The sequence below is a fragment of the Furipterus horrens genome, unplaced genomic scaffold, assembly GCF_987537825.1.
Source record: "Furipterus horrens unplaced genomic scaffold, mFurHor1.1.pri manual_scaffold_4, whole genome shotgun sequence".
Classification (NCBI taxonomy): Eukaryota; Metazoa; Chordata; class Mammalia; order Chiroptera; family Furipteridae; genus Furipterus; species Furipterus horrens.
Genome location: NW_028327174.1, coordinates 85904129 through 85928764, shown reverse-complemented (window position 1 = coordinate 85928764; position 24636 = coordinate 85904129). Strand labels below are relative to the sequence as shown.

Below are 24636 nucleotides of genomic sequence, written 5' to 3'. Positions count from 1 at the left end.
CACGAATGGAAAACAGTATTTTCCATCTGTGTTTGGGAATCTGTGGATGCAGAGGGCTAACTGCATGCATTGTTCTATACCATTTTATATAAGGGACTTGAGCATCTGAGGATTTTGGTATCCTGGAAGTAGCCCCCTGTGAATACCAAAGAATGAATGAGTTTTGGGGAAGTCAAAAGTTATACGCGACTCTCCAATTGCATGGAGACTGGTACCCCAACCTTTGTGTTGTTCAAGGGTCAAGTGTAGAGATTAAAAAAAACTGAAAAACTATATAGGAGGCAGTATGCTTTTTAAAAAGAGTAAAGAGATTTACATATTCAAATAAGGGAACCTGTCACCATCCATATAACTATATGTACCATTTACACACACACAAAAAGGTACCTGCATCAGCATTTGTAACTGTAAATGGTGCTTCAAAGGTGTTTGCTTCAAATTGCGTAGAATAGTTGCTTAGCTCTGATTCTTGATCTTTCTGCATTTTAAATCTCTGATAGGATGTTTCATCATTTACAGCATAAATAAACTTTTTAGTTCTCTTTCTCAAAGTGGATATTAAACCTGTATTCTTCAAAGCTACAGAACTATGTTTGATAGTGACTGGCCAGCTTCCATTATCAACTGAACTTGTACCTAAAGAACTATCTTCCTGGGAGAAAACAGTACATATTTCTAATCCACTTTCAGAAGCTTCATGTTCTTTCAAGTTTGGATCAGTCATATTATTTGAAAAAGCTGGACTGGGTGTCTCCTCAGGCGATTCTCTTATTCTGAATAGAGACTTTTTGATACCCTGACGAGGAGAAGCTACTAGAAAATTTTCAGACACTGCGTGGTTTACCACAAGAGGGTACTCTTCATGTGGTTCAAGACACTGCCCTTCATCTCTCTTATTCACCACTGTTTTCTCCTTTAATATCTTCTCTGTCTTTAGTACACTTGAAATATGTGGCAAAGAATCTTCTAAATTAATAAAGTTGGTACATTCTTTCTCTGTGCCTATGAGGTTTTTTCCAGAATTATTTCGGTCACAAGAAGAAACATGCAGTAGCGGTATTTTCCCCATCTGGGTTCCATTTAGACCCAAGAGGGTTAGCTGAGACCATTCAAAGGCTGGAGACTGTACAGAATTCTCCGAGATTCTGTCACTTCTATTCCCAAAGGGCTTCTGACCTGTTATTTCTGAATCTAATGGATTACTGCCATTTGGTTCCATTTCAGATAAAAATGGATGTTTACTTTCTTCACATTCGCAGGCTTTTGTTTCATTAAAAATATTTTTCCTAGTCTTGCCGGGTTTTTTTTTGTGTGTATTTCTTTTTTTATATTTAGAAACACATAATGAAAAACTGTCTTCTTCAGAAATATCTCCAACCTTTTCGTGTACTTCATCTTCTAAGACATTTGGCACTGACTTTCCAAAACGGTCGTTGCAGCTACTTACTTTACCAAATGAATTCTCCAATTCTGTTAAAATTTAAAACAGAAGAATATTAATAACATTTTATAATACAACCATATAATTTATATGATTCTCACAACCTTTTTCATAGAAATAGCATGTGCTAAATAACAGAAAATTGAACCTTTAAAGGGTTATCTTGAGTACTGGCTATTTTTGGGGGGCGCAGGGGGAGACACCCACCTTTCTCCTGTTTTGATAAAGACTGATTCCAATGTACTCAAAGCCTTTTATTAACACTCCAATCACCAACAACCTCTCTTTACCAGCTTTACACAATTAAGATTCACCCAATCTCACTATATATACACAGTTTAATATTCAAAGATTTATCAAGAGATGGTCCAAATTAATTTTGTGGCTCTACAACAACTGAGAGTAAAATATGATTTCATACGCATATATGCGCACATACACCCTCACAGATATCCAATCCTACACATTTATACAGACATACACACACTAAGAAAAATGAAATATTTCAATGACATGATTAGGCAATTTTTGGCCTTTCTGCAACCATATTTATTCTCTATTTAGAAAATAAGGTCTTCACATTTTGTTAATTGTAAGTATTATTCTTCATCTCTCTAAGTTTTGAGTAATGGGTTTCGTTTTGTTTTTGTGTCACAATAGTATCTTGAATAATCTTATCTCAGCATGATGCTTTAACATTTTCATTTAGGTCAAGTCAGTTTCTACCCTTAATACCTTTAGTCGTCAAGAGAGGAGAAACAATGTGTTTTCTCTTTAAGAGGAGCAATATTTAAATGATGTCAGGTAAAAGGTCATTCAGATAAACATAAAGACTTACCATGACTTTTAGCATGTGTTTGATTTTTTATTTCATTGTCTGGCCTGGAAGGAATACTACTATCATTTTTCTTCAGACTTTCATCATGGTCAGAAAAACAGCTTTCCAAAATCTACAAAAGTTATATTTTAAAATTATTAATATAAAAACTCTCATTATTCATAAATACTCAACTTATTATTAAACAGAGACACAGCAGTTTCTCATAGGAAGCCAAGGAAAATCACATATAGAAACAGGTTTAGAGACTTTCTCAAAGGCTTAGATAAATCATCAATTAAGGAATAAAAAATGCAAGATAAATAATTTTTCAAGGCATCCTAAAATTATAAGCAACTGTAACAGCATAATCAATCTGTCCTTTTTACGTACAGCAGTAGTATCACTAGGAAATATAGCTGGAGGTGCTTCTTCATCTCTGACTGTAAAAAAAAAAAAAAAAAAATTCAATTGGGTCAAAACTTGAAAGCTAACGCTTGTAGATGTTAGCATTTATTTAGATAATAATATAGTCTAAAGGCATATCACATGTTAAACACTCTTTAATTTTCAACATGCATTTACCTGTATCATTGCATCTGAGCAACAACAGACCAAAGTTATTTTTTCAACTAAAAGAGGAATCAAAATGAAATGCATTTTTGCTAGGAAAAAAAAAAATCCTGGTTTGCATATAAATTAACCTGACTACTATAGAATACTACCCAATGTGCTTCAAATTTATACCAGTCTGCTCTAAACAGAATAAAACTATTTTGAACTAATATGCTTATCAAAGACAGGATTATCTAATATAATTACTATTTACTTATCTTTTCATATTTTCTTAACAGAAAGTATTAGAGATGATATTTATCAACATCATTTACCTTCTAAGAAAAAACATATGATAGTTATTACCTATGAGCACAGTAGCGTTAAGGGTTGGTGGTGTGGCTAATGAACTTGACCAAGACATATCAGGATCCACCTCAGCTCCTAGACTTTCAGAAATATGTTTCCGTGTCTGACCCTGGAAATAAAGAAGATAAAATATTTCATTAAAAGACACTGATGAATATATTTTTAAATATTTTTTACTTATTTTTTTCATTTATCATTTACTGAATTCCTATGTGAGATCATAGGTACGTATCTGTAAATCTCAGGGCAAAGGTATGACACTTGTCAAATTCTCAATTAATACATAACAAAAATAAACTAGGCAGAATATTTACCTTTGTAAGCTTTGGTGTATGAAATAAACTTCCACATACCACTGGGGGTAAAACAAAAAAAAAATTACTAAATTTTATTTTTGTTAAAATTTAGAATATTAAAAAATAAAATAAAATAAAAAAAGCCTTGTTTTTAATCATACCTGACTTTTCTCTTTGTGGTGTTACATGTGTACATTGCAGAACACCAGAACTAAAACAAAACAAAGCAAATAACTCAGATTATTCAAGAGATAACAGATATGGCAAATAACATTAACTAATCTTATTGAAAAAAAGAACCCTCAAGCATATAAATTATTAGAATGATACTACTTTGTAATATTTTTGTATTATTTTTTTAAAAGTAAATATTTTATGAAGAATTAAATAACCACTAAGTTAAGTTCCACATGTACACTGAGAATAATGTATAAGCACATGTAAATTTCAGCTGCTAGGATTTTTATATATATATATATGTGTGTGTGTGTGTGTGTGTGTGTGTGTTTTTAAAGATCTTACTTTTAGATAAGGGGAAGGGAGAGAATCATATATGCGAGAGAAACACTGATCAGTTGCCTCTCACATGTCCCCAACCAGGGATCCAGCTGGCAACCCAGGCATGCACCCTGACCGGGAATCAAACCAGTTACCTTTTGGGTTGCGGGACGACACCCAATCCACTGAGCCACACCAGTCAGGGCAGTAATTACATATTTTGAATTTAACAATTATGTAAAGTGAATCTATAATAGCATCATATTCTCTCTCCAGTGACTCAAAATACACAAATAATTTATTTTGAACTGATATTTCAAAGGCATTTTATCAGTAGTATCTTTGTTAAAAACTTCATAGAATATATAGAAAAACCAGTGAATTCAACATTGTAAGAAAAACAAAGTAAATGTTTCTAATGTAGAAATTAATGCAGTAAAGAACTCAACCTAATAGGAGCTTATTTAAAAATATTCGGTTGGCCTAAAAGTCCATTTAGTTTTTTTCCGTAAAATAAAGACACATTTTTCATCTTCACCAAGCACTTTACTGATCTGGATATTTTGAGTATGTTGGCTATCTCCCACTATTGGCTTCTATGGGTAGAGGCCAGGGGCGCTGCTAAACATATTCCAATGCATAAGACAGCCCCACAGCAAAGAATTATTTGGCCAAAATGTCAATAGCATTAAAAAACTTCACAAACCACTTTTGACACGTTCTATCAGTCACAGTACCTTCTCCATACACTGCACAAACCTTTTTTTGTGTTTCAGTTGCATTTTTACCTTTCTTGAAATAATAAAGCATAATATGCCAAAAATGTTGCGTATTTTCTTCCACCTTTAAATTAAAAAGCTGCACAAAAATTCACCAATTTTAATTTTTTAAAAACATTTTATTTATCTTTGGAGAGAGGGGAAGGAAGGGAGAGAGGGAGAAAAACATCAATGTGAGGTTGCCTCTTGCATGCCCCCAATTGGGGACCTAGCCTAAAACCCAGGCATGTGCCCTGACTGGGAATCAAGCTGGCAACCTTTTGGTTCACAGGCTGGCACTCAATTCATTGAGCCACACCAGCCAAGGGGGATATGCTTTTTTAAAAAATGCACACTGATATGTCAGTTGTCATAATACAATCTAACAGAAAGTTGTTTCAAAAAGACAACTAAGCACTACTAGAGCCATTGTACAGAAAAAAATCAATGAACTTTTTTGCCAACCCAATGTAAGACCCTCTTTCAGGCTCTCAGCCAGAATATTAGCGTGAAAATTAGATGCATTTCTATAAAACAAATGTATGCAGAAAAATGTTTCATTTAAGTATTTTAATATAATAGCTTCATCATACCTTTCTCTAAGACAAGAATTTAGAGGTGAGCAGATAACATCATTCGCTTGATCCATTTTAGCCTTCATTGTGCAACAACTTTTATGCTTACTATTGGTAACATGCTCTCCTGAAAGAGTACAATAATTCAGTGAGGATATATATGCACTGTATTGTGAATTTTCATTTCCTGAAGTATTTAAAAACAAAAAGTCTCATCTACACTGGGAAAGCAGAATGTAGGGGGAGTTCAGTCTGAATTGGCTACTCAGTTTGCCAATTCCTTGCAAAAAGGGATGCCTGCCTCCATTTCAACAACCATATTATAAGTATATAAACCACATAAGGCACTTTGGATAATGCAATCAAGATACAGCTTTAACCTCAAGGAGTTCAGATATAGTAGTGAAAATTTTTTTGAAATGTGCACCAAGTGGAAGACAAAGTGGAATGTGATTATGTCCTACTATTAAGTCACACATGGTACTACGGTGTCATGGAGGATAAGGGTAAAGGAAAAGACATTTACTGAAAACCCACCAAGGTACCTAATCTGACCATATTACTTTTCTGCTGAAAACCTTTCAAGAGCTTGTTCTCAAGATCAAGTTCAAACTCCATAATAAAACTCCCTGGTAACAAGGCCTTCATAATCTGATGTCTTAATTTCTATGATGACATTTTTTCATACTCTCTTCAGCCGTATCCAACCACTTGTTTATCCTACAAGAATGGTCTCTCTCAGTATAGGCCTCTGTACAAACTGTTTCTTTCTCTCTTTACTTCTCTCAACCTGGAATATCCTCTTTCAGGCTCCCATTTTGAAACTACCTCTTCCAGAAAACTTTAGTGGTCCCTAATCTGAGACTAAGTGCATGCCCCTCTTCTATGTTCCTGCAGAGTTTATCACACACTGTTCCTGTTTCTTCTGTCAGACTTATCATTAAATCTTTAGCAAACACAATAATTTCTGATATTATAGTCACTCCACAAATATTAGCTGAATAAATTAGCAAGGCTTAGAAAAGTGGGTTGTAGATAGCAACACATAATACTTCCATTCCTGTTTAATACACCTTCTTTCTCAGACAATAATGCTAAGACAGGGTTTCCAAAGTTGTATGTAATTTTATCAAACCCAACCTACAGTTTTTCAACATTCCTATTTTTTGTATCACAAATTGGGCACTCAGAGCACTTATTATTACTCTTAAAAATTGCTTTTAAAAATAGTTGCTTGGACTTCCGGCCAAGATGGAGGCTTAGACGGACACGCTAGGTCTCCCTCTACAACTATAGTGGAATACAACTACTTCAAAACAAAGGATAACTAGAAATTCCAGAAAATAAAGCTACACGGAAGCCCAACATATGAAGTTATAAACCAGCGGTGCCATTTGGGCAGGTAAGAGTTAAAGAAGGCAAAGCTGTTTGCGGAGCGGCGGGGCGGGGCGGCGAATCAAGCCCCTGGCGTGCGCGACTCCAATCAAGCCCCTGGCGTGCCGACTCCGACTCCGGCGCTGGGGAGCAGCCGCAGCATCGCCTTGAACAGTGAGGCCCAGGGGGGCGGGAGGACGGATCCCGGTCTCCTAGCTGAATAACTGTGTGAATCCATCTTGGACCCCCGCCCCCACAGAAAGCACCACAGGGCTGCGAAATAGGTCGCGCGCCTGCCGGTCGCTGATTTGTGACGCGTACGCAGGCACTGCCCCCTGCCCCCGACAGCCAGCCCAGGAAAACAAAACGCATCTGTCAAAATGTGGCAGACAAATATAGAGATCCCGGTGGTGCAGCTCACCAGACAGCAGATAGAGAACCTGACAGATGAACAGATAAGAAACCTGTCAGAGGCTCAGTTCTGGGCCATTGTTATCAGGTGGCTTACAGAATTCACAAAAGAGCAGGAAAAAGATATGAAAGAAGCGAAAAACTTTCATAACGAAAGGAACAAAACCACATATGAGACAGATGGTGAGGAATCCAGAGTCCATTTCAACAAACTGGAATATGGAGAAGGAACAAGCAGTCAACCAATGCAGCGAGAGGAAATGGCAAGCAACAATGAGAGGATCAGAAACCTCTGGGACAGCTATAAAAGGCCCAACATAAGAATCATTGGTTTGCCAGAGAATGAGGAAGATGAACTAGAACTTGAAAAATTGAGTGAAAATATAATAAAGGAGAACTTCCCAGACTTGGGGAAGGGAATAGACTTGCAGGTCCAAGAAGCAAGGAGAGTTCCCAAGAGACTGGACCCAGGGAGAACCACCCCAAGACACATTATAATCAAAATGTCAAAAATTAAAGATAAAGAGAGAATCTTAAAAGCAGCAAGAGAGAAGAAAAGAATTATGTACAAAGGGGTCCCAATTAGACTATCAGCTGACTTCTCAAGGGAAACCCTACAGGCAAGAAGGAACTGGCAAGAAATATTCAAAGTAATGAAAATCCAAAACCTACAACCACGAATACTCTATCCAGCGAAATTGTCATTCAGAATAGAAGGACAGAGAAAGTGTTTCCAGGACAAAATAAAACTGAAAGAGTTCATTAGATCCAAACCACTGTTATATGAGAAGTTAAAGGGACTGGTTTAAAAAACAGAAGCTAGGGAGATGAAACAAAGGCAAACGAAACAGGCAACGAGAGTGGAAAAGGAACTGTGGGTAAGGGAAACATAGTGGGGGGAGGTCAACAGGGAGGGGGAGTGGGGAGAGGGAGGGAGATGATATAGGAATTGGGGATCAAGGTAGGAGGGAATGGAATAGACGGAGAGAGGTTGGGAGGAACTGTAAGCACAACTAATGGACATAATCTAAAAGGGGGGGACAACTGGAGGGAGGGGGCCACCGGGTGGAGGGGAGCAGAGGGAAGGGAAAGTGGCACAAATGTAATATTTTAATCAATAAAACACATTAAATCTTAAAAAAAAAAAAAAAAAAAATAGTTGCTTTATCTGATCCTACAATCTCTAACTTAGAGAAGCTTCGGGGAAGATGAGCCACCAATGTTAATAAATCAAGCGAAGAACAAACTGTAAACTATTTGTAGTAGCATACACAAAACATTGTATTATATTCTCAATTCTCAAGAAACAGGGAATAGACATCATCACTAATAAGCCAAATGTACATGTAAGTTAAAAAAACCACTTTAACAAAATATCCAATCTCCTTCTGTTATGAAACTTTTAGATGTTAAAATGTAGCTAAACCTGTGTTTTGAAATTTCATCTTTTCCCTGTTCACTTTTAAAAGATCCTAATTAAAAAAAAAGGACTTAAAAATAAACCAAACAATGAGATACCACTACACACCTATTAGAATGAAAATAAAAAGCACAGATAACACTAAAAGCTAGTGAGGATATGGAGCGAGAAAAACTCTCATTCATAGCTGATGGAAATGCAAAATGGTACTGTCACTTTGGAAAAGTTTGCAGTTTCTTACAAAACTAAATATAATTCTAATATAGGATCCAGCAAATTGTGTGTCTTGGTAAATACCCAAATGACTTGAAAACTTCGGTCTACACAAAAAACTTGCACAAGAATGTTTATAGCTATTAGGCCATTAAGACATAGATAAATCTTATCTGTGAAATCTTATCTTTCACTTGGCTAAGTGAAAGAAGCCAATCTGAAAAGGCTACAATACATACTGTATGACTCCAACTACATATGGCATTCTGAAAAAGGCAAAACCATAGACAGTAAAATGATGAGTGGTTGCCAGGGGTTCTGGGGGCTTGAGGGAGGGTGGTGGTGGTGAACTGGAGCACAGGGGATTTTCAGGGAAGTCTCTGTATGATACTGTAATGGTGTATACATGACATACACTTGTCAAAATCCACAGACCTGTCAAAGAAATCTTAATACATATAAACAAAGGACTTACAGTTAACAATAAAGCATCAGTATTGGCTAATCAATATAAAGAAACCCAACTGTAAAGAATACAAATTTTTAAGTGAACCAGGCAAAAACAAATGCATACCAAAATAAGCATTTCCCAAATAAACTGAAAATCTAATAAATAAGCTGAGTAATGGCAAGACAAACTTGTATTTTATGTGAAAGGATGGGCTTCTGAGAAATAAAGTTTCTTATGGAACTTAAGGGATAGTTCTTTTTTAAAAATAATTCATTAGAGTTAGAACAAAGTAGATTAAAAAACAGCTTGAGTCTTACATTTCAATACTGCATTTAAAGTAAACTTAAAAGCAAAATGTCTTGAGACTACAGTCAACTGAATTATTATGTACTATAACCTTAAAAATATTAGGTCCTCTGCAGTGAGTCAAATGGCTGTATTAATTTAACCCCATCCTTCCCTGGTTAAGGATAAACCAATTCTAGCAGATTCAATTTAGAGAATAAACCACTGGCTCTAGGTGTATCGTTCAATTTTTAGTAGATTCACTATCAATTGGTTTAGAGCTTTCCATGACCACATTAAGACCTATGGCTGCTCCCTTCATTTTGCTGACAACACAGTACTGTGTACAAGCTGCTGTTGTAACAGGTACCACACCAGTATACTATTTAGGTATTATCTCTCATACAAGACTGACTTCCTGGAGGTCAAAGGCCATTTTATAAGGACCTTATAATCACATTGAGGAGTCTGAATTTTATCATGAGGGAAAAAAGGTTTGAAACAGGTAGTAGTAGCATGATCAAATTTGTGTGATTTTTCTTCCTGACAACCTATCAAATAAATTCACTTTCCTTAGCCTGGTGATGCCTGCCTCTAATCTTCTCTTTTTAGCCTTAGGTTGTTATTGGTGCCTGTCAGATCGACACTGTAGATGATTTAATTTACTTGCTATTCTCTTATCAAACTGCATATTCTTCCTGTTTTTCCTCTCCTTAGAATACTATCACTCTGTTCCATTTTCAAGTTTCTGAATCTTACCTGCCCTTTAAGATTTAATTCAAATGTATCATTTCCCAATTCCCCCAATATGCTCTTTCTTCTCAATTCTCATTGTATGTTTTGTACTTCTTTTGCCATGTACCACACTCAACCTTAGACTATAATTCATCTGTGTACTTTAATTCCCCTTACTAGCGAATAATACTCCAAAGAAAGGGAGAGAATGTTACTTAAATCAACCAGGTAATGAGTGACCGATATTTGATTGATTGGAAATATTTGGCACATAGGCCAGGGAAACTGCTATCAAATCAGGAGATTTGGTAAAAATAACCCCTTGTCCTCTGTGACAGCCTGCAGAAATATAATTTTGTGTAATTAATATAAAGTCCTAGGATGGTTTTATTTATTTTTTGTATAGGAAAGATATAACTTAGCAAATCTCAGTAGGAAGGATATATTAATCAAAGGAGGTAGGAAAAGGAACATTTATTAAGTACTTATACTATTTTATTTAATTCAAATTTATCAAATATTATTTTTATCATTTCCATTTTTTAGATGGGGAAAGTGAAGCCAGAGAGGTTGATTTGAACAACATAATAGTTAATGACAGAGTAGGAATTCTTAATACAGGTTTTTCTGAATTCCTGCTTCATATTCTTCCCTGGTCTACACCATATTACTTACCTAAATTTAATCTGTCCTTATCCAATTCTTTTAAAGGAGATTGGCAGAACGGCAGAGTCAGACCTTGCTCTTTGAATATTACTGGCGTTGAAGCCAATTGAAAAGATTTCAATTGTGGTGTTTTAAGTAGGTTTGGTTCATAACTGCTGATTTTATATTCAGATTCTTCTTCGGTTTCAAAATTATATGGTGGAGCTTCTGAAGAAAGTTCTTCAAACCAATTAATGCTTATTGGTCCTAAATCTATAATAAAAATAAAAATCTTATCTTGGTTTTAATCAAAGACAAAAATTCGTGAGCCAGTAAAGATCATTATAAAGAAAAGGATGCTTGAGATTTGGTCTGTGGATGACTTTTGTTAGAGCATATTAATTAAATAGGATCACTTGTCTGTTCTCTTATGAACCTGTAGTAAGGTATAAGAAGTTTACAAGTTACAAGGAGATAGCTCTTAACTATGTTAGTTCTTCTAAAGTTTTATCTTTTTTTAAATCCTCACCCAGGGATATGTTTTTATTGATTTTTAGAGAGAGAGGAAGGGGGTGGGAAGAGAGAGAGAGAGAAACATTGATTGGTAGCCTCTTGTACATGGTCCGACTGACCAGGGATTGAATCTAAAACATAGACATGTGCTCTGACCAGGATTCAAACACTCAGCCTTTTGGTGTATGGGATGGCACTCCAACCAACTGAGCCACTGGCCAGAGCTAAAGTTTTCCTTAGCTGATATTCATGATTCAGAAACAAAACCATAGTAAGAATGCATTCCACAGACAAAATGCAAATGTTTATAGAGACTATATAAATGGATGTGATGAATCTAAGGAATGTGTTGCCTCACAAACAAAAAGGAATAAAATGATTCTTTGTTAAAGAGAGATAACAAAACTTCTATTTTGATCGATCCACTTTTAGAAAGCAGTGGTTCTAAAAGTGTGGACTGTTGACCAATTTGGGGGGGAGGTCCCCAAGACCTTTTTAAGAAGTCCATAAGGTCAAAACTATTTTCATAATAATAAAAGTATCATTTGTTTTTCACGATGTTGACATTGCACCATTGGTGAGTAAAACTGATGACACCTTTGCGTGAGTTAAGGCAATGGAAACAAACTGTACTAGTAATCACTATATTCTTCATCACCATGTATTCGTAAAAAAACAAAAACAAAAAGCCAGTTTTTAAAATGTCCTTAATGAATGCCCTGGCTGGTGTGGCTCAATTGGTTTGAGCATTGGCCTGTGAACCAGAGTCACTGTTTCAATTCGTGGTCAGAGTTGCATGTCTGGGTTGCAGATTCCATCCTGTCAGGGAGGCATGCAAGAGGCAACTGATTTATGTCGCTCACATCAATGTTTCTTTCTCCCCCCCTTCTCCTCACTCTGGAATCAATAAAACAAAAAAATAAAATCAATGTCCTTAATGAAGTAAAAATTAGTTATATTAAAGCCCAATATTAATATTAAAAAAAAATCTATTTTTAAAATTCTGTGACAAAATGAGAAGTATGCATTAGAATTTCTGGATATTTTAGTACAAAAGTTGTCTAGAAAAGCTCTCATGAGTTGTGAGCTGAATTAGCACTTTTTTCATAGAAAGCCATCCTGACTAGAAAGAATGATTGATAAACCAAGTCATTCTCAGTTGAGAGATTTGAGAGACATTTTTTTGAAAATGAATGAAGTGAGCTTGTCACTGAGGGAAAACAACAGCCAATAATACAATGTGAGCTTTCAAATGAAAATTGGAATTTTCTTAAACTTTACCAGGTTCTGTCAGCTTGACATCCTCCCAATCTTAAAAGACTTTTCTGATGACATCAGTGAACCAACAAATGATCTTTTTAATATTGTTCATTGCAATGTGTCAATATATGGAATATCTGTAATTCAGAACACAGGTACTTTCCTAATCTGTGCATAATGTTACAATATAGATAAAAGATTCTTTCAAAGTGCAAAAAAGACTAACAGAGTTTAATGTAACAAAAGTATGAACAGCTCATGACATGATTTCAGATTCCACATTGCAACTTTTCAGAAACTATTGCTTAAGTTTTGGTGCAGTATAGAAGAAAAATACCCACAATCAACCGAAGACTATTAAAACACCCCTTTTTTGAGAAAAAAATTGGAACTATTGTAACAATATAACCAATAAAATATCCTTAAAAAAAAACAACACACTCCTTTTTTACCCAACTACATTGCTGTGTGAGGCTGGGTCTTCTACCAAAGCAACATATGGCAACAGGCTAGCCATCTTTGATTAAGCCATATATTAAAGAGAATGGCAAAAATATAAAACAATGCTCTTTTTTAAAAAAAAATATACGTAGTTTTCATAAAAATGTTATTCATATTAATATGCAGTTTATTTTTAAGTGAATTAATTTTTTTAAAGTTTTTAGTTTTAATTTCTAATATGGCGGCCTACATAAAGAAAAGCTCTTTGAAGCCTCGATTATTTTTAAGTGTAAGGAGTACTGAGACGAAAAAACCTGACAACTTCTGCTACAAAGTAACATTGCCAATTATTCTCATTTGCTGGAATTTTTGTGCTTTAGAAACTCTTCTTCCTACTGCTAATTAAGGGGCCAGTCTCCTCTTTATCCACCAGAAGTTCTATAGTTTCTTATCATTTGGTAAATGTAAATGTTCATTCTCTTAACTGAATTTATGACTCCATAAAGAACAGTTTATAGTGTAAACAAAAACGTGAAGTACTGGATTCCTTCCAGCAAGCACGTGTATTTACTTAATTTTCTGAAAACATCTGTTCACTGTAACTGATCAATTTACATAAAATCTGTCAGTACCTGCTTGGCTGCATCGCATCTTAAAAATTTCAAAAAAAGTTGGCCTCTCTTTGCATCCAATAGGCATTTTTCTCTACAATATTACTCCGACACTTGGAAAATGAGTCTGCAAGAGAACAGAACACACTTCATGGGGTGCCGTCCTTAAGTGACAGCGAGGCAGAAGCAGAAGAGGGTATACAGTTGCTGAAAGCGACACTGATGACTGATCTTGGTCCCATCTTCTGGGACAACAACGGAACTCGAAGCGGTGGATTGCGTACCAGTGCTGCCCAACACAGTGGCCACCAGCCACATCGAGCATTGGAAATGTGGGAAGTGCGACTCACGAACAGCATTTTTGACATTAATTTTAATAACGTTAACCAGTTACGAGTGGCAAGGGCTCCCATTAGAGGTAAAAGCCAATTCAAATGACGACGTCTCGGTCCCACAGGTACCACCTGGGCTGAAGTGGGGCGGACACAGTGTCGGAAGCAGGAAATCTTGTCCACGACACAAGAGCTCAGAAAAGTAACTATCGTGTGCAAGGATGTTGCAGACCCGAACACTAGCGACAACAGGGAGCCCAATCCCGAGCGGGTGGCGGGGCCCAAGAGTCCCCGGAGAGGAGCTGAGCCCCCACCCGCAGGGCCGGTACATCGTCCCCATCCGCGCGAGGCAGGTAGCGACCTACCACAGCTTCCACAGACGCCGCTTTTCGGACCCCGCAAAATCTTCCGCTGGCGACTCTTCGCCTTGACGCAACTTGCGCAGCCGCTTCGCGACGACGTCTTTCGTACGCTCGCGCCAAAACCGCACCCCCACACGTCACGTGCTGACGACACGACGCCGCACGCAGTGTGCGCCCGCCCAGGTCGGCTTGCAAGCACCAGGACTGGTTGGACTGCACAGCTATCTTTCTGTAACTAAGAGGCGGTGGCTTCTCAAGGAGCCCTGAGGGAGTCGCCCTGTGTACGCTCCGTGACTCCGCCCCTTCGCTAGTCTCCAGTTCGCTGGTCGTGTGCGGCCTGTTGTCTGAGAGGTATCTGTTCAGTCCTGGAGTCACCAACCTTTGAAACCAAGCGAGAGCCTTTGGTGGAGGATGACGCATTTCTAGCCCTTGCTCCCTGTGGAGCGGATTGGCTGACATGTGAAGCCAGGGGACTTCCGCTCTAGTCCTGTGACATTCTTTTTTTTCGTTTAACTTTTATTTTAGTTCTATTTGATTATGCTACTACAGTTGCCCTATTTTTTTCTCCCCTTTTCACCCCTCCACCTGGTACCCCTCTTCCCTCCAGCATTCCCCGTACCCTTAGTTTATGTCCATGGGTCATGCATGTAAGTTCTTTGGCTTCACCCTTTCGTATACTAATTCTTAACATCCCCCTGTGTATTTTGTTCCTGCCAGTTATGCTTCTTGATCCCTGCACTATTTCCCCCATTCTCCCCGTACCCTCTCCTAGCTGATAATCCTCCAAATGATCCTCATACCTATGATTCTGTTCCTGTTCTGGTTGTTTGCTTAGTTTGTTTTTGTTTTGTTTTTATTTTTTAGATTTAGTTGTTGATAGTTGTATGTTGTCATTTTAATGTTCATAGTTTTGATCTTCTTTTTCTTAAGTCCCTTTAACATTTCATGTAATAATGGCTTGATGATGATGAACTCCTTTAGCTTTACCTTGTCTGGGAAGCACTTGATCTGCCCTTTAATTCTATTTTTATTTTTATTTATTTATTTATTTTTTTAGTGAAAAGAAAAAGAATTGTTTATTTAACAGTTATATAGATTTAGTTATTTGCGGATTTCTGTTGTTAAGTCTTACATTCTTTAAAACACCCATAAACACATATTCTTGCCTCCCCACTACCAAATCAGGCTAGCTTTAGAAAAGTTAGAGAAACCGTTTCCCTACTTTCCAAACACAGTTCAGCTTTACCAGCAGCTGCCAATCACTCTTATGATTGGGGCGGTCCTTTCTGTGCTGTGGTGCCCTCCAGCGCTCAATGCAGAACTGCCTGGATTCTCAGCCTCCTTGCAAACTGCCTCCTTCCTGCAAACCGCATGGATCTCCTCTCCTCAAAATCGCATGGCGAGAGCCTCTTAAAGCAGCCTGGAGACCCCTTCTCCAAGCCACATGGAGAACTTAGCTTCTTTATTCCGCATGGAGAAGGCCCCTTCACCAAGCCGCATGGAGGGGGCGAGAGAGCAAGAGCGAGAGCGAGCGCAAGCACAAGCGCGCGCGCGCGAGAGAGAGAGAGAGAGAGAGAGAGAGAGCGAGAGAGTGCCCTTTAATTCTAAATGACAGCTTTGCTGGGTAGCGCATTCTTGGTTGTAGGTCCTTACTTTTCATCAATTTGAATACTTCTTGCCAGTCCCTTCTTGCCTGAAAAGTTTCTTTTGAGAAATCAGCTGATAGTCTTATGGGAACTCATTTGTAGGTAACTCTCTTCTCTTGCTGCTTTTAAGATTCTCTTTTTATCTTTAGCTTTTGGCATTTTAATTATGATGTGCCTTGGTGTGGTCCTCTTTGGGTCCCACTTATTTGGGACTCTGTGCTTCCTGGACTTGTATGTTTATTTCCTTCACCAAATTTGGGAAGTTTTCCTCCATTATTTTTTCAAATAAGTTTTCAATTTCTTGCTCTTCCTCTTCTCCTTCTGACACCCCTGTGATTCAGCTGTTGGCACTTTTGGAAATGTCCCAGAGTCTTCTTAAACTCTCCTAGTTTTCTTTTTAATAATTATTTTTTCTTCTTGCTGTTCTGATTGAATATTTTTTTATTCCTTATGTTCCAAATCACTGATTTGAATCCTGGCTTCGTTCCCATCACTGTCGATCCCCTGTATATTTTTCTTTATTTCACTTTGTATAACCTTCACTTCTTTCTTTATTTTGTAGCCATTTTCAATCATTTCTCTGAGCATCCTTATTTCCAGTGTTTTGAATGCTGCATCTGACAGGTTGGTGATCTCCTTTTCGCTTAGTTCTTTTTCTAGAGTTTTGATCTGTTCTTTCATTTGGGCCATACTTCTCTGTCTCAACCTGACAGCCTTTGTGTGTTTGCCTCTGTGTATTAGGTAGAACTCCTGCATCTATTACATGGTAGGGGATGGAGCCTTAAGTATTCATCAGTGCTGGGCGACCCGTTTCACCACGTTGTGGCGCTGTATGTGGGGGAGGTGTCAGAGAGGGAACAATGCTGCTTGCTCAGCACATGCTCCTTTTCCAGTCACTTCTCCTGCTTCCTGTATGTGACTGGTGACCCTCTAGTTGTTGCCCTGGTGATGGTTCCCAGAGTGGGTGGACTGCATACATTCTAGGATGGTGGGAGCACTCTAAGTGGACTCTCCTGAGAGACAGGTAGTTTCTTCCGGTGTCCCAATCCCCTCTATTTTTCACAAAAGCAATGAGGCTTTATTTTCCTGGCATGGAAACTGTGAACTATGTGGTCTGGCCTGGGGCTGGGGTCTCTCCCCAGGTGTCCCTCCCAGCTTTTATAATGTGGGACCACTCGTTCAGCCAGCTGGCTGCCTCCTGCTGCTGCACACCTGTCCTCTCTGCCCAGCTCCCCATCTCTGCCCCTCCTTCCCATCTGGATGAACACTTCCCCTTTAAATCTTTGCTTGTCAGGCTTCCATACAGTTCTATTTTTTGGCAGTTCTGGTTGTTTTCTTTGTTTTGAGGTAGTTATAATCCTCAATGGTTGTGCAAGGAGGCAAAGTGTGTCCACCTACGCCTCCATCTTGGCTGAAACTTCTGTGATGTTCTTAGGTAGCAGGTTCAAGACCTTTGAGCTGCCTCCCCTCCTGAGAAATGGGGAACCCACCTCAGCTAACTTCCTGAGGTGTTAGCTACTCTCCTCAGCAGGCTGCCCTGGTGCTCTTTACATTCTTATGGTACAGAGCACTCTGTGTGTGCTTGTCGTTCCCTCCAAACTGCCCTGGAAAGCAGGGCTCTGTCCTCATCACAGATAGGGTCTGACATACCTGGCACAGGCTTACTCGGGTTTGTTTATGCCTCAAAAACCCGTTCTGTGGGTTTTATGGGTGGGAGCTGCCCAAGGGCCCTGCTGCTTCTGGAAGGCTCTTGAGTGTGAACAGAAGCAACCTTGGATTAGAAAAGGGGTGGGTACTGCAAATGTCATTCAGGTTGATCACAACCCTCAGCTGCAGCAGGAAGCCTGACCAAAGATTATGGTCACCTGGGTCTCAATAGCAAAGGAACACAGGCCTGGGAGCCTTGTGTAACAGTAACTGCTGCTTACTGAATATGTGAGTTACTCTGCTTTGTGCTTCACTAGCAATAGCCCATTTAGTCTTAGAATCATCCCATAAATTGGTTAGTACTGTCAGACAGGGATTCAGTCAAGTAACTGTCCTGGTAAAAATGTGTGGGTTTCGGTTCAGGTGGGTTTGATCTCACCTAATTAACTATCCTGCTATTAAATCTGCATTTACCCTCCAAATCAGGATAAGTTGCTTCCCCCATCTTTTTTGGGGGGGTCCTCACTAGGAGTGGACTGAGAACCTTTGGCATGTCATACAACCCTCTGAAATACATTTTCTCTCACTATATACACCCCTCCTCCCTATAACTTTATGCTCCCTGCCCCTCTGATCTTGATTTTCATTAGCCCTGCCATAATGGTGTACTTCCTTCCTTACACTCTTCTAGTATAAGGCTGCTCAAATAATTTATTCCTTTATTTCTTTCATGATATGCTTTAAAACAGGATCTCTAAAATGGTACATTACTATGGGAATAAATAAATGAGTGACTAGCTATAGCAAATGTGTGAATAAGTCAGCAATGAAAAATAGCTTTGCAAAAGATTCGGGAGCAGTGAATCAAAGACATAGGGAAAAGCAATTTGAATTAGGTGGCAATTAGACCTCTGTAGGTAGGTAGCTCTCCTCACACCGCCCCCTTCTATTAGGGTAATAGGTAGCAGCTCCCATCAGAACCTGAAATAAGTGGAAAAGATAAGGATGAACCTGAACCAACTTGACCAGGAGAAAGAAGAGGCAGATGAAGGTAGAGGCAGAACAAGGAGACAAACAAACCATACCAAGATATTGTGCTGAGCCTGGCCAGCGGATGGAGCACTTTGTGTTCCCCAGGGCCTGTACTAGGGGACCCGCTTGGCTTTAGGCCAGCCTGGACTCTGACCACCAACAGCCCTACTGGAGGCAAAACACTGGTGCCTCCGCTTTCCTGGCCAGGACGGGGCTGGTGGTGCCCACAAATGCTTGGGCCTACTGCATAGACCCTTATAAGAGAGAGCAGCTTAAGGCCACTCTCTCCCAGATGAGTCCCAGCCTGAGCCTGTGGCTATGCAAGGTCAGTGCCAAGGAGGTGGATGTGCAGGTGAGCCTGCAGGTGAATAGGTCCCTGCAGTGCTCGCTGGGCCCTCTAACCCTGTGCAGCTGCTCTCCTTAGGGCCACAGTGTCCCCCATTGCTAGTCTGGGACCTCTATTCACCACTGATGGGCCTCGGGGGCTTGATCTAGCTGCGGAAGGATGGGAAGGACGAGGGGAGGAAGGAGCTTTTGGGTTCTGCGGAGGCCAGCCATCAGCAGCAGAAGTCACCACCAATGCCAAGGTTGCAAGAGGACAAGCAGGAGGAACTGTGGCAGCAGGACAAGTCAGGAGAGGAAGATGCCTTGAGTCCTAGGGAAAGACAGAGTGAGCAGGCCCAGGGAGATGCCCACCTGCTCAGGAAACCCAACCTCCAGGTGAACTTTGTCTTTCCCTCCTCACACTTCTGCTAGCCCCTTCCTCCCTGTCCTCTTTTCCATTTCTGGAGCAATAAGAGCAAAATCTTCCCTTGCTTTCTCCTTTTATTTGGTGAGGTGAAGTTCTGAAAACATGTATTTTATATGGTGTCTGTGTTTTGTAACTTTTTGGTGAAGGAAGCTGCCAGCTTTAAGTATGTGTAAACCAAAAGTCTGGCAATTATTATTAATTGGGAATCTGAGACAAAGAAGGGCTTCAAGTCAGTGAAATATGTGACCAGAATTTTGCTCTAGGGAGACTGCTCATGACATTGTAAATGTGAGAGACAGCAGGGAGAGAATCCCAGAGTAATCCTTCAGAGATGAGACACTAAATTAATGTGGTAACCTTGAGAACAGCTGTGAATGAGGTTAAGGAGGCTTTTTGTGTTTTCTATACAAAGCCACAAGCAAAGAAGGATCGGGCATTTTTTTTTTTTCTTTCTAGGAATAAAAGACTTCCTCTTTTATTTGCAGTTTCTGGAATGAAAATATGGCTGTTTTTACTGTAAAGATTGTAAGACCAGATGGGAGAGTGCTTATATGTGGTGCATTTCTGGAACTAGTAAGGTGAGTAAAAAAAAAAAAAAAACGATAATGGGGCATAGCAGGCATAGAGATGTTAAGTGTAGGAAGGATGTGTTTCCTAATGGGGCATGACTTAATGCTTTCTCAATTATCTTGGCATCCTCCATGCCAGGCACATAGTAGGTGCTCAGAAAATGAATTGAACTGAACTGGGGAGTCCACATTACCTCCCAAGGCTGCTGACTCATGTCTTGGTGTTCTGTTGGATTTGGTAGTTCTGTTGGACAACATATCGGATTATTTAGATGAACTCTTGTTCTTGTGTACACTGGGACTTTCTATAATCATTTTTCAGTTGGTGTGTTTTGAAAAGGTTTGGGCATTAGCACTAGGAAATTTCCACTGTCAGTCCACAAGATGGGGCAATAAGAGAGAGCTTACTGTAAAGGTTAGCCTATGAGAGACTTCTTTAAGCTAAGCAGGTTCCCCCCTTACTTTGATTAGCTGTCAGCATATTCAGATTGGGGAAGATTTCACAGTCTGCGTTTCCAGATGTTCCTGAACAATCAGACTCTGGACATCATAGATCTTCATTTCAGTACAAGAACAGTAGGCTGGAGCTAAGCAGCTTCTCTCTTTGGGTACATGCCCTTAATTTTCTAACAGTCTACACCTGGTCTATCTTATTTACTTCTACAAGTATTTTGAGTTGGAGTGTCCTGTTTTTTTCTGGCTAAAGAACTGTAGAGAGAGACAGATGTTAAGACCTGAATGAAAACATGACTTTTTACTCTAGCCATTTACTTAGACCTGGAGACAAATAGCTCCCTTACCTAAACAAAAATTACTTTAATTCTCTTGCCAGAAGAAAAACAGGGGACTTAATTTAAATACTCCAAGACACTAGGATACAAAGTACAAGACATAGAACTTGTCCTCAAGACATTTATACTGACAGGAGTGACACAGACACAATATGTGTTGATGACAATGCAGTGGCACCTGTGACATGGACATGGTGCAGAAATAACATGGGAGGAAGACTAACCTTGTCAGGGGAAGGCATTATAATGTCCAAGTATGATTTTAAAGGATAAATAGGGGTTCAGCAAGTAAGGTAGGGAGGAAATACACAGGCCTAGAAATCACATGAATTGGTGGGTAACTACAAGAAATTTGAAGTTCAGGTGGGGAAATACTGGGAAAACAATGAAAAATCAGGGGCTAATGGACTGGGGCAAAAGGAAAAGGTGAAGTGTTTGGCTGCACAGTGAGTGAAATTATAACAGCTATTTTCCATTGAAGACTTTTAATATGGTACTTTATGTATGTTATTGGGTTGTTGTCAGAATCATAGGAAAAGTAAGAACAGGACATCAATTTTATAGGGAAGGAAAATGAAGTTCAAAGAGTAAGAAAAAGTGAGCACTAGAGGAGCTGAAGACATGAGGGTAGAAGTTAGGCAAAGAAGGTATAAGGGAAGGGAATGTGTTACTTAAATTAAAAACTGGTCTAGAGTAGATGTAAACTTGGATTTAAAAAGATAAATTTCTCTTTAGGTTTATTTCAAACAACTCTGTTGCAAATGCCACAAGAGTTTTAATCCTTATGGGTAGAAGCAATCCAGTGTCAAGTGAGCATGCAGAACACTTCTTTGTGTCTATATACTCTTTCCCTTCTTAACATGAAATTTTTGTGGCATAATAATTGTATTTGATAGAAATAGATGTTTATGTAGGAGTATTAGGTGTTCTCTGGGTTTGAATTTTTATAATATTTTAGGGGAAAACATAAATTCTGAGGTTTTTTGGAGGGGAGAAAGATTTAGTCTTAAGTTGTCTTATGAGGTATGTTTATATACCTCATAAACCTTATGTGTTTTTCCTCAAACATGATTGGATGATTTGGATGTAATAATTTAGTGGGTAACATTTATTAAGCTTTTGCTATGTGCCAAGCTTTGGGCTAAGAGCTTTACATGCATTATCTGCTATAGAGTTATTGATTTGTTCTTGCATTTTTTGGTACTAGAATTTTTATGTCTTTTTAAAAAAAATGACTTCCAGTTCTCTGCTGAAAATACCATTCTCATTTCTTTAAACATATGAAGTGTAATTATCTTAAAATCTGTGTCAGATAAGTCCATTCCCTACGGTCCTGTTGTTCTCTTCTTTATTTTCCTTGGTTTTCAAGTGTGCTGTTCTGTTGCTTCATGTGCCTGGTTATTTTTGATTGAGTGCTAGATATTGTTTATGAAAACTTTTAGTGATAATTGAGGCCTAGGATAGTATCTTCTTTCACAGAAGATTTGTTTGCTTCTGTGGGGGAGATGGGGACACTGACAATTTCAGCTCACTATTTTCCAGTCGGGGAACTATTTGGAAGCTGGGCTTGGCATCTGTGGAGGCTGGTGAAGTTTTGGCTCATCATTATTCTTAGGTCCCAACATAAAACTTGAATTGTTCACCGGGACTATTCCATTTTGGAATATTTAAGATTATCCTTCTATTTAACTCATTTTCAGATTCCTACTGTCTTGCACTTCTTCCAGAACTGGCAGACACCTTAGGAGAGAAAACAGTCCCAAAAGTCAGGCTCACCTCTGTTTCTGGGCTTCCTTATCTAATTCATGGTAAATTCTCTAGTGCCTTTAAATAATTCTTTTTAAAAAAATTATCTTTACTTTTTAGCTTAGCTTTTCCAGTTGTCCTAAGCAAAAGGCTTAGTCAAAACTGTCTAATCCACTATTGCCAGAGACAGGAACCTACCTTTAGAGTAAATTTAATTTATTTTTTATTGAGCCTTTTCTTCTTTGCAAGGGTATTGTGAGAATTAAATGAATTAATTTATTTAATGTGCTAGAACAGTCCATACAGTAAGTACCACGTGAGTGTTAGCTAATAAAATTTTCTTGTAAGGACACATATTTATCCATAGGCTAGCGGAACATATAAATGTAGTACACAGTTTGATAAATCATATTTAAGACTCTCATTTGGAAAATGAAAATACCTATTTTCATAATATAAAAGGTAAAGCTTTACTCACTCTGTTTGGCTATGGACAAATGCAGAAAATAGAGTAATAATTATTAATTTTAAAGGTTAACAGGGTTGAGAGGGTAGACCAGTCTCCATGGGGTGTGATTTATCAGAAGACAGAATGGGATAGTGGTTAAAAACATTCTATTAAAGACTAGGCATGTCCATAAATAAAAGAAAATTTAGTTTCCTCTAGAACCACCCCTCCTTCCTACTTGTGACAACCAAAAATATCCAGGCATTGCCAAATGTTTGCTGGTGGGTATGATACCACTGATTGAGAATCACTGTGCTGGTGTTTTCAAATGTTCCAATTTAGATAATCAAATCACTTAAAACTCACCCACTGCCTCTCACTCCCACCTGGCTGTAAATTTGACCTTCATAGTGAACACAAGCTACACAACTTAAACCTGTAAAACATGTCTCTTACATTAGATCTTTCTTGATTGGTTCAGTGATATTCTAAAGATCATCTTTGATCATTAATCTTTAGAAGTGCATGACAGTTACTAGGATATGAGTGGTTTTATACAGCTTGTTCTTGGACTTCTCCTAGGATTCCAAAGAGGATGAAGATACTAGGGAGGGGTAATGGAGACAAATATTTTGGTTTGAGGATTACATTTCAAACACAATTTTGATCATGTGTCCAAACTGTTCCTTATTTTCTAAAGACCTGTTCAAAGTCCCATTGTTCCTGTCCTCAAAAGAAAAGACACATCGATCTAAGGAAGCCTCATCGACAGGAACTCTGTGGTCACTACAAAGACAAGAGACTCTCCTGTGGCAATATTTACAGCTCTAAATACATCATGTGACAGGCAGTATGATTTCTACAGGCCACCACAGCTCTTCTCGTCACTTACTGTACAAATCCTTTTTTGCACCTTAGCTGTGACCCCGTTTTGGAAAACAAATTAGGCTTTTGTACTTTTTATAGGTTGTATAACAATTGTACAGTATGAATAGAATGAAATAAATGCATGTACAATAGACCATGAAGGCATATTAATTGATGACTTCAAGATAAAAACATCGAGAGGATCCAAGATGGCGGAGGGGTAAGTGGAAGATACACTAACCTCCTCCCAGGACCAATCTGGAATTAAAACTTAAATGTGGAGAAATCATCTGGAATAACCAACTGACCACTAGTTGGAGAGAAGCCAGCCAGACAGAAAAAGCTACTTCATCACAACATGACTGGTAGGAAGTGCAGAGATGTGAAAGGGCTGATTGGGCTCCCACGGGTCGTAGCTGAAGGGACTGAGAAACAGCTCAGGAGTCAGGGCTTCACCCTGAGAAGGTTGCGGTCTAAACCCCCAGCTGGGCTTCCCAGCCAACAGCAACAGAGCAGAAAGTAACATAGCATCCAGCTTTGAAAAGTGAAAAACTGCAGGGTTTTTGTTGTTGTTGTTGTTTTCTGGCCTGAAAGAAACAGCTGGAGACAAAGAGCTCTTAAATGGATCACATTTGAAAATATATTGGCACCCACTTACCATGGACTCCAGCAGAGGAAGGGCAGAGAGGACTAGAGACACTTAAGAGTTTGGGGTGGTGGCTTTGAGGAGACAACTGAAGGAGCAGCCGACCAGGTCCCATGCTGACTCATTCACCA

At 38.8% G+C, this 24636-nt stretch overlaps 2 protein-coding genes across 2 annotated transcripts in view; one reads left to right on the top strand and one right to left on the bottom strand.

Annotated features, from left to right (window-relative positions):
• Positions 1-13756, bottom strand: part of BRCA2 (BRCA2 DNA repair associated) — a 73122-nt gene extending 59366 nt beyond the window's left edge. The window contains exons 1-9 of the mRNA XM_090273704.1: positions 13690-13756; positions 10874-11116; positions 5328-5436; positions 3640-3689; positions 3497-3537; positions 3180-3291; positions 2652-2701; positions 2280-2391; positions 388-1470 (exon numbers count right to left, since the gene is read on the bottom strand). Of these exons, the coding sequence (XP_090129830.1) occupies positions 388-1470; positions 2280-2391; positions 2652-2701; positions 3180-3291; positions 3497-3537; positions 3640-3689; positions 5328-5436; positions 10874-11116; positions 13690-13756 (1867 nt within the window). The remainder of the gene's footprint in view (positions 1-387; positions 1471-2279; positions 2392-2651; positions 2702-3179; positions 3292-3496; positions 3538-3639; positions 3690-5327; positions 5437-10873; positions 11117-13689) is intronic.
• Positions 13757-18651: 4895 nt separating this feature from the next.
• ZAR1L (zygote arrest 1 like) lies at positions 18652-23844 on the top strand. The gene is given in 7 exon segments (XM_090275684.1): positions 18652-18836; positions 18838-19118; positions 19121-19407; positions 19924-20016; positions 21534-21582; positions 21585-21607; positions 23693-23844. Coding segments are annotated over 7 exon segments (1053 nt in total). The 5' UTR covers positions 18652-18660; the 3' UTR covers positions 23837-23844.
• Positions 23845-24636: the final 792 nt, after the last annotated feature.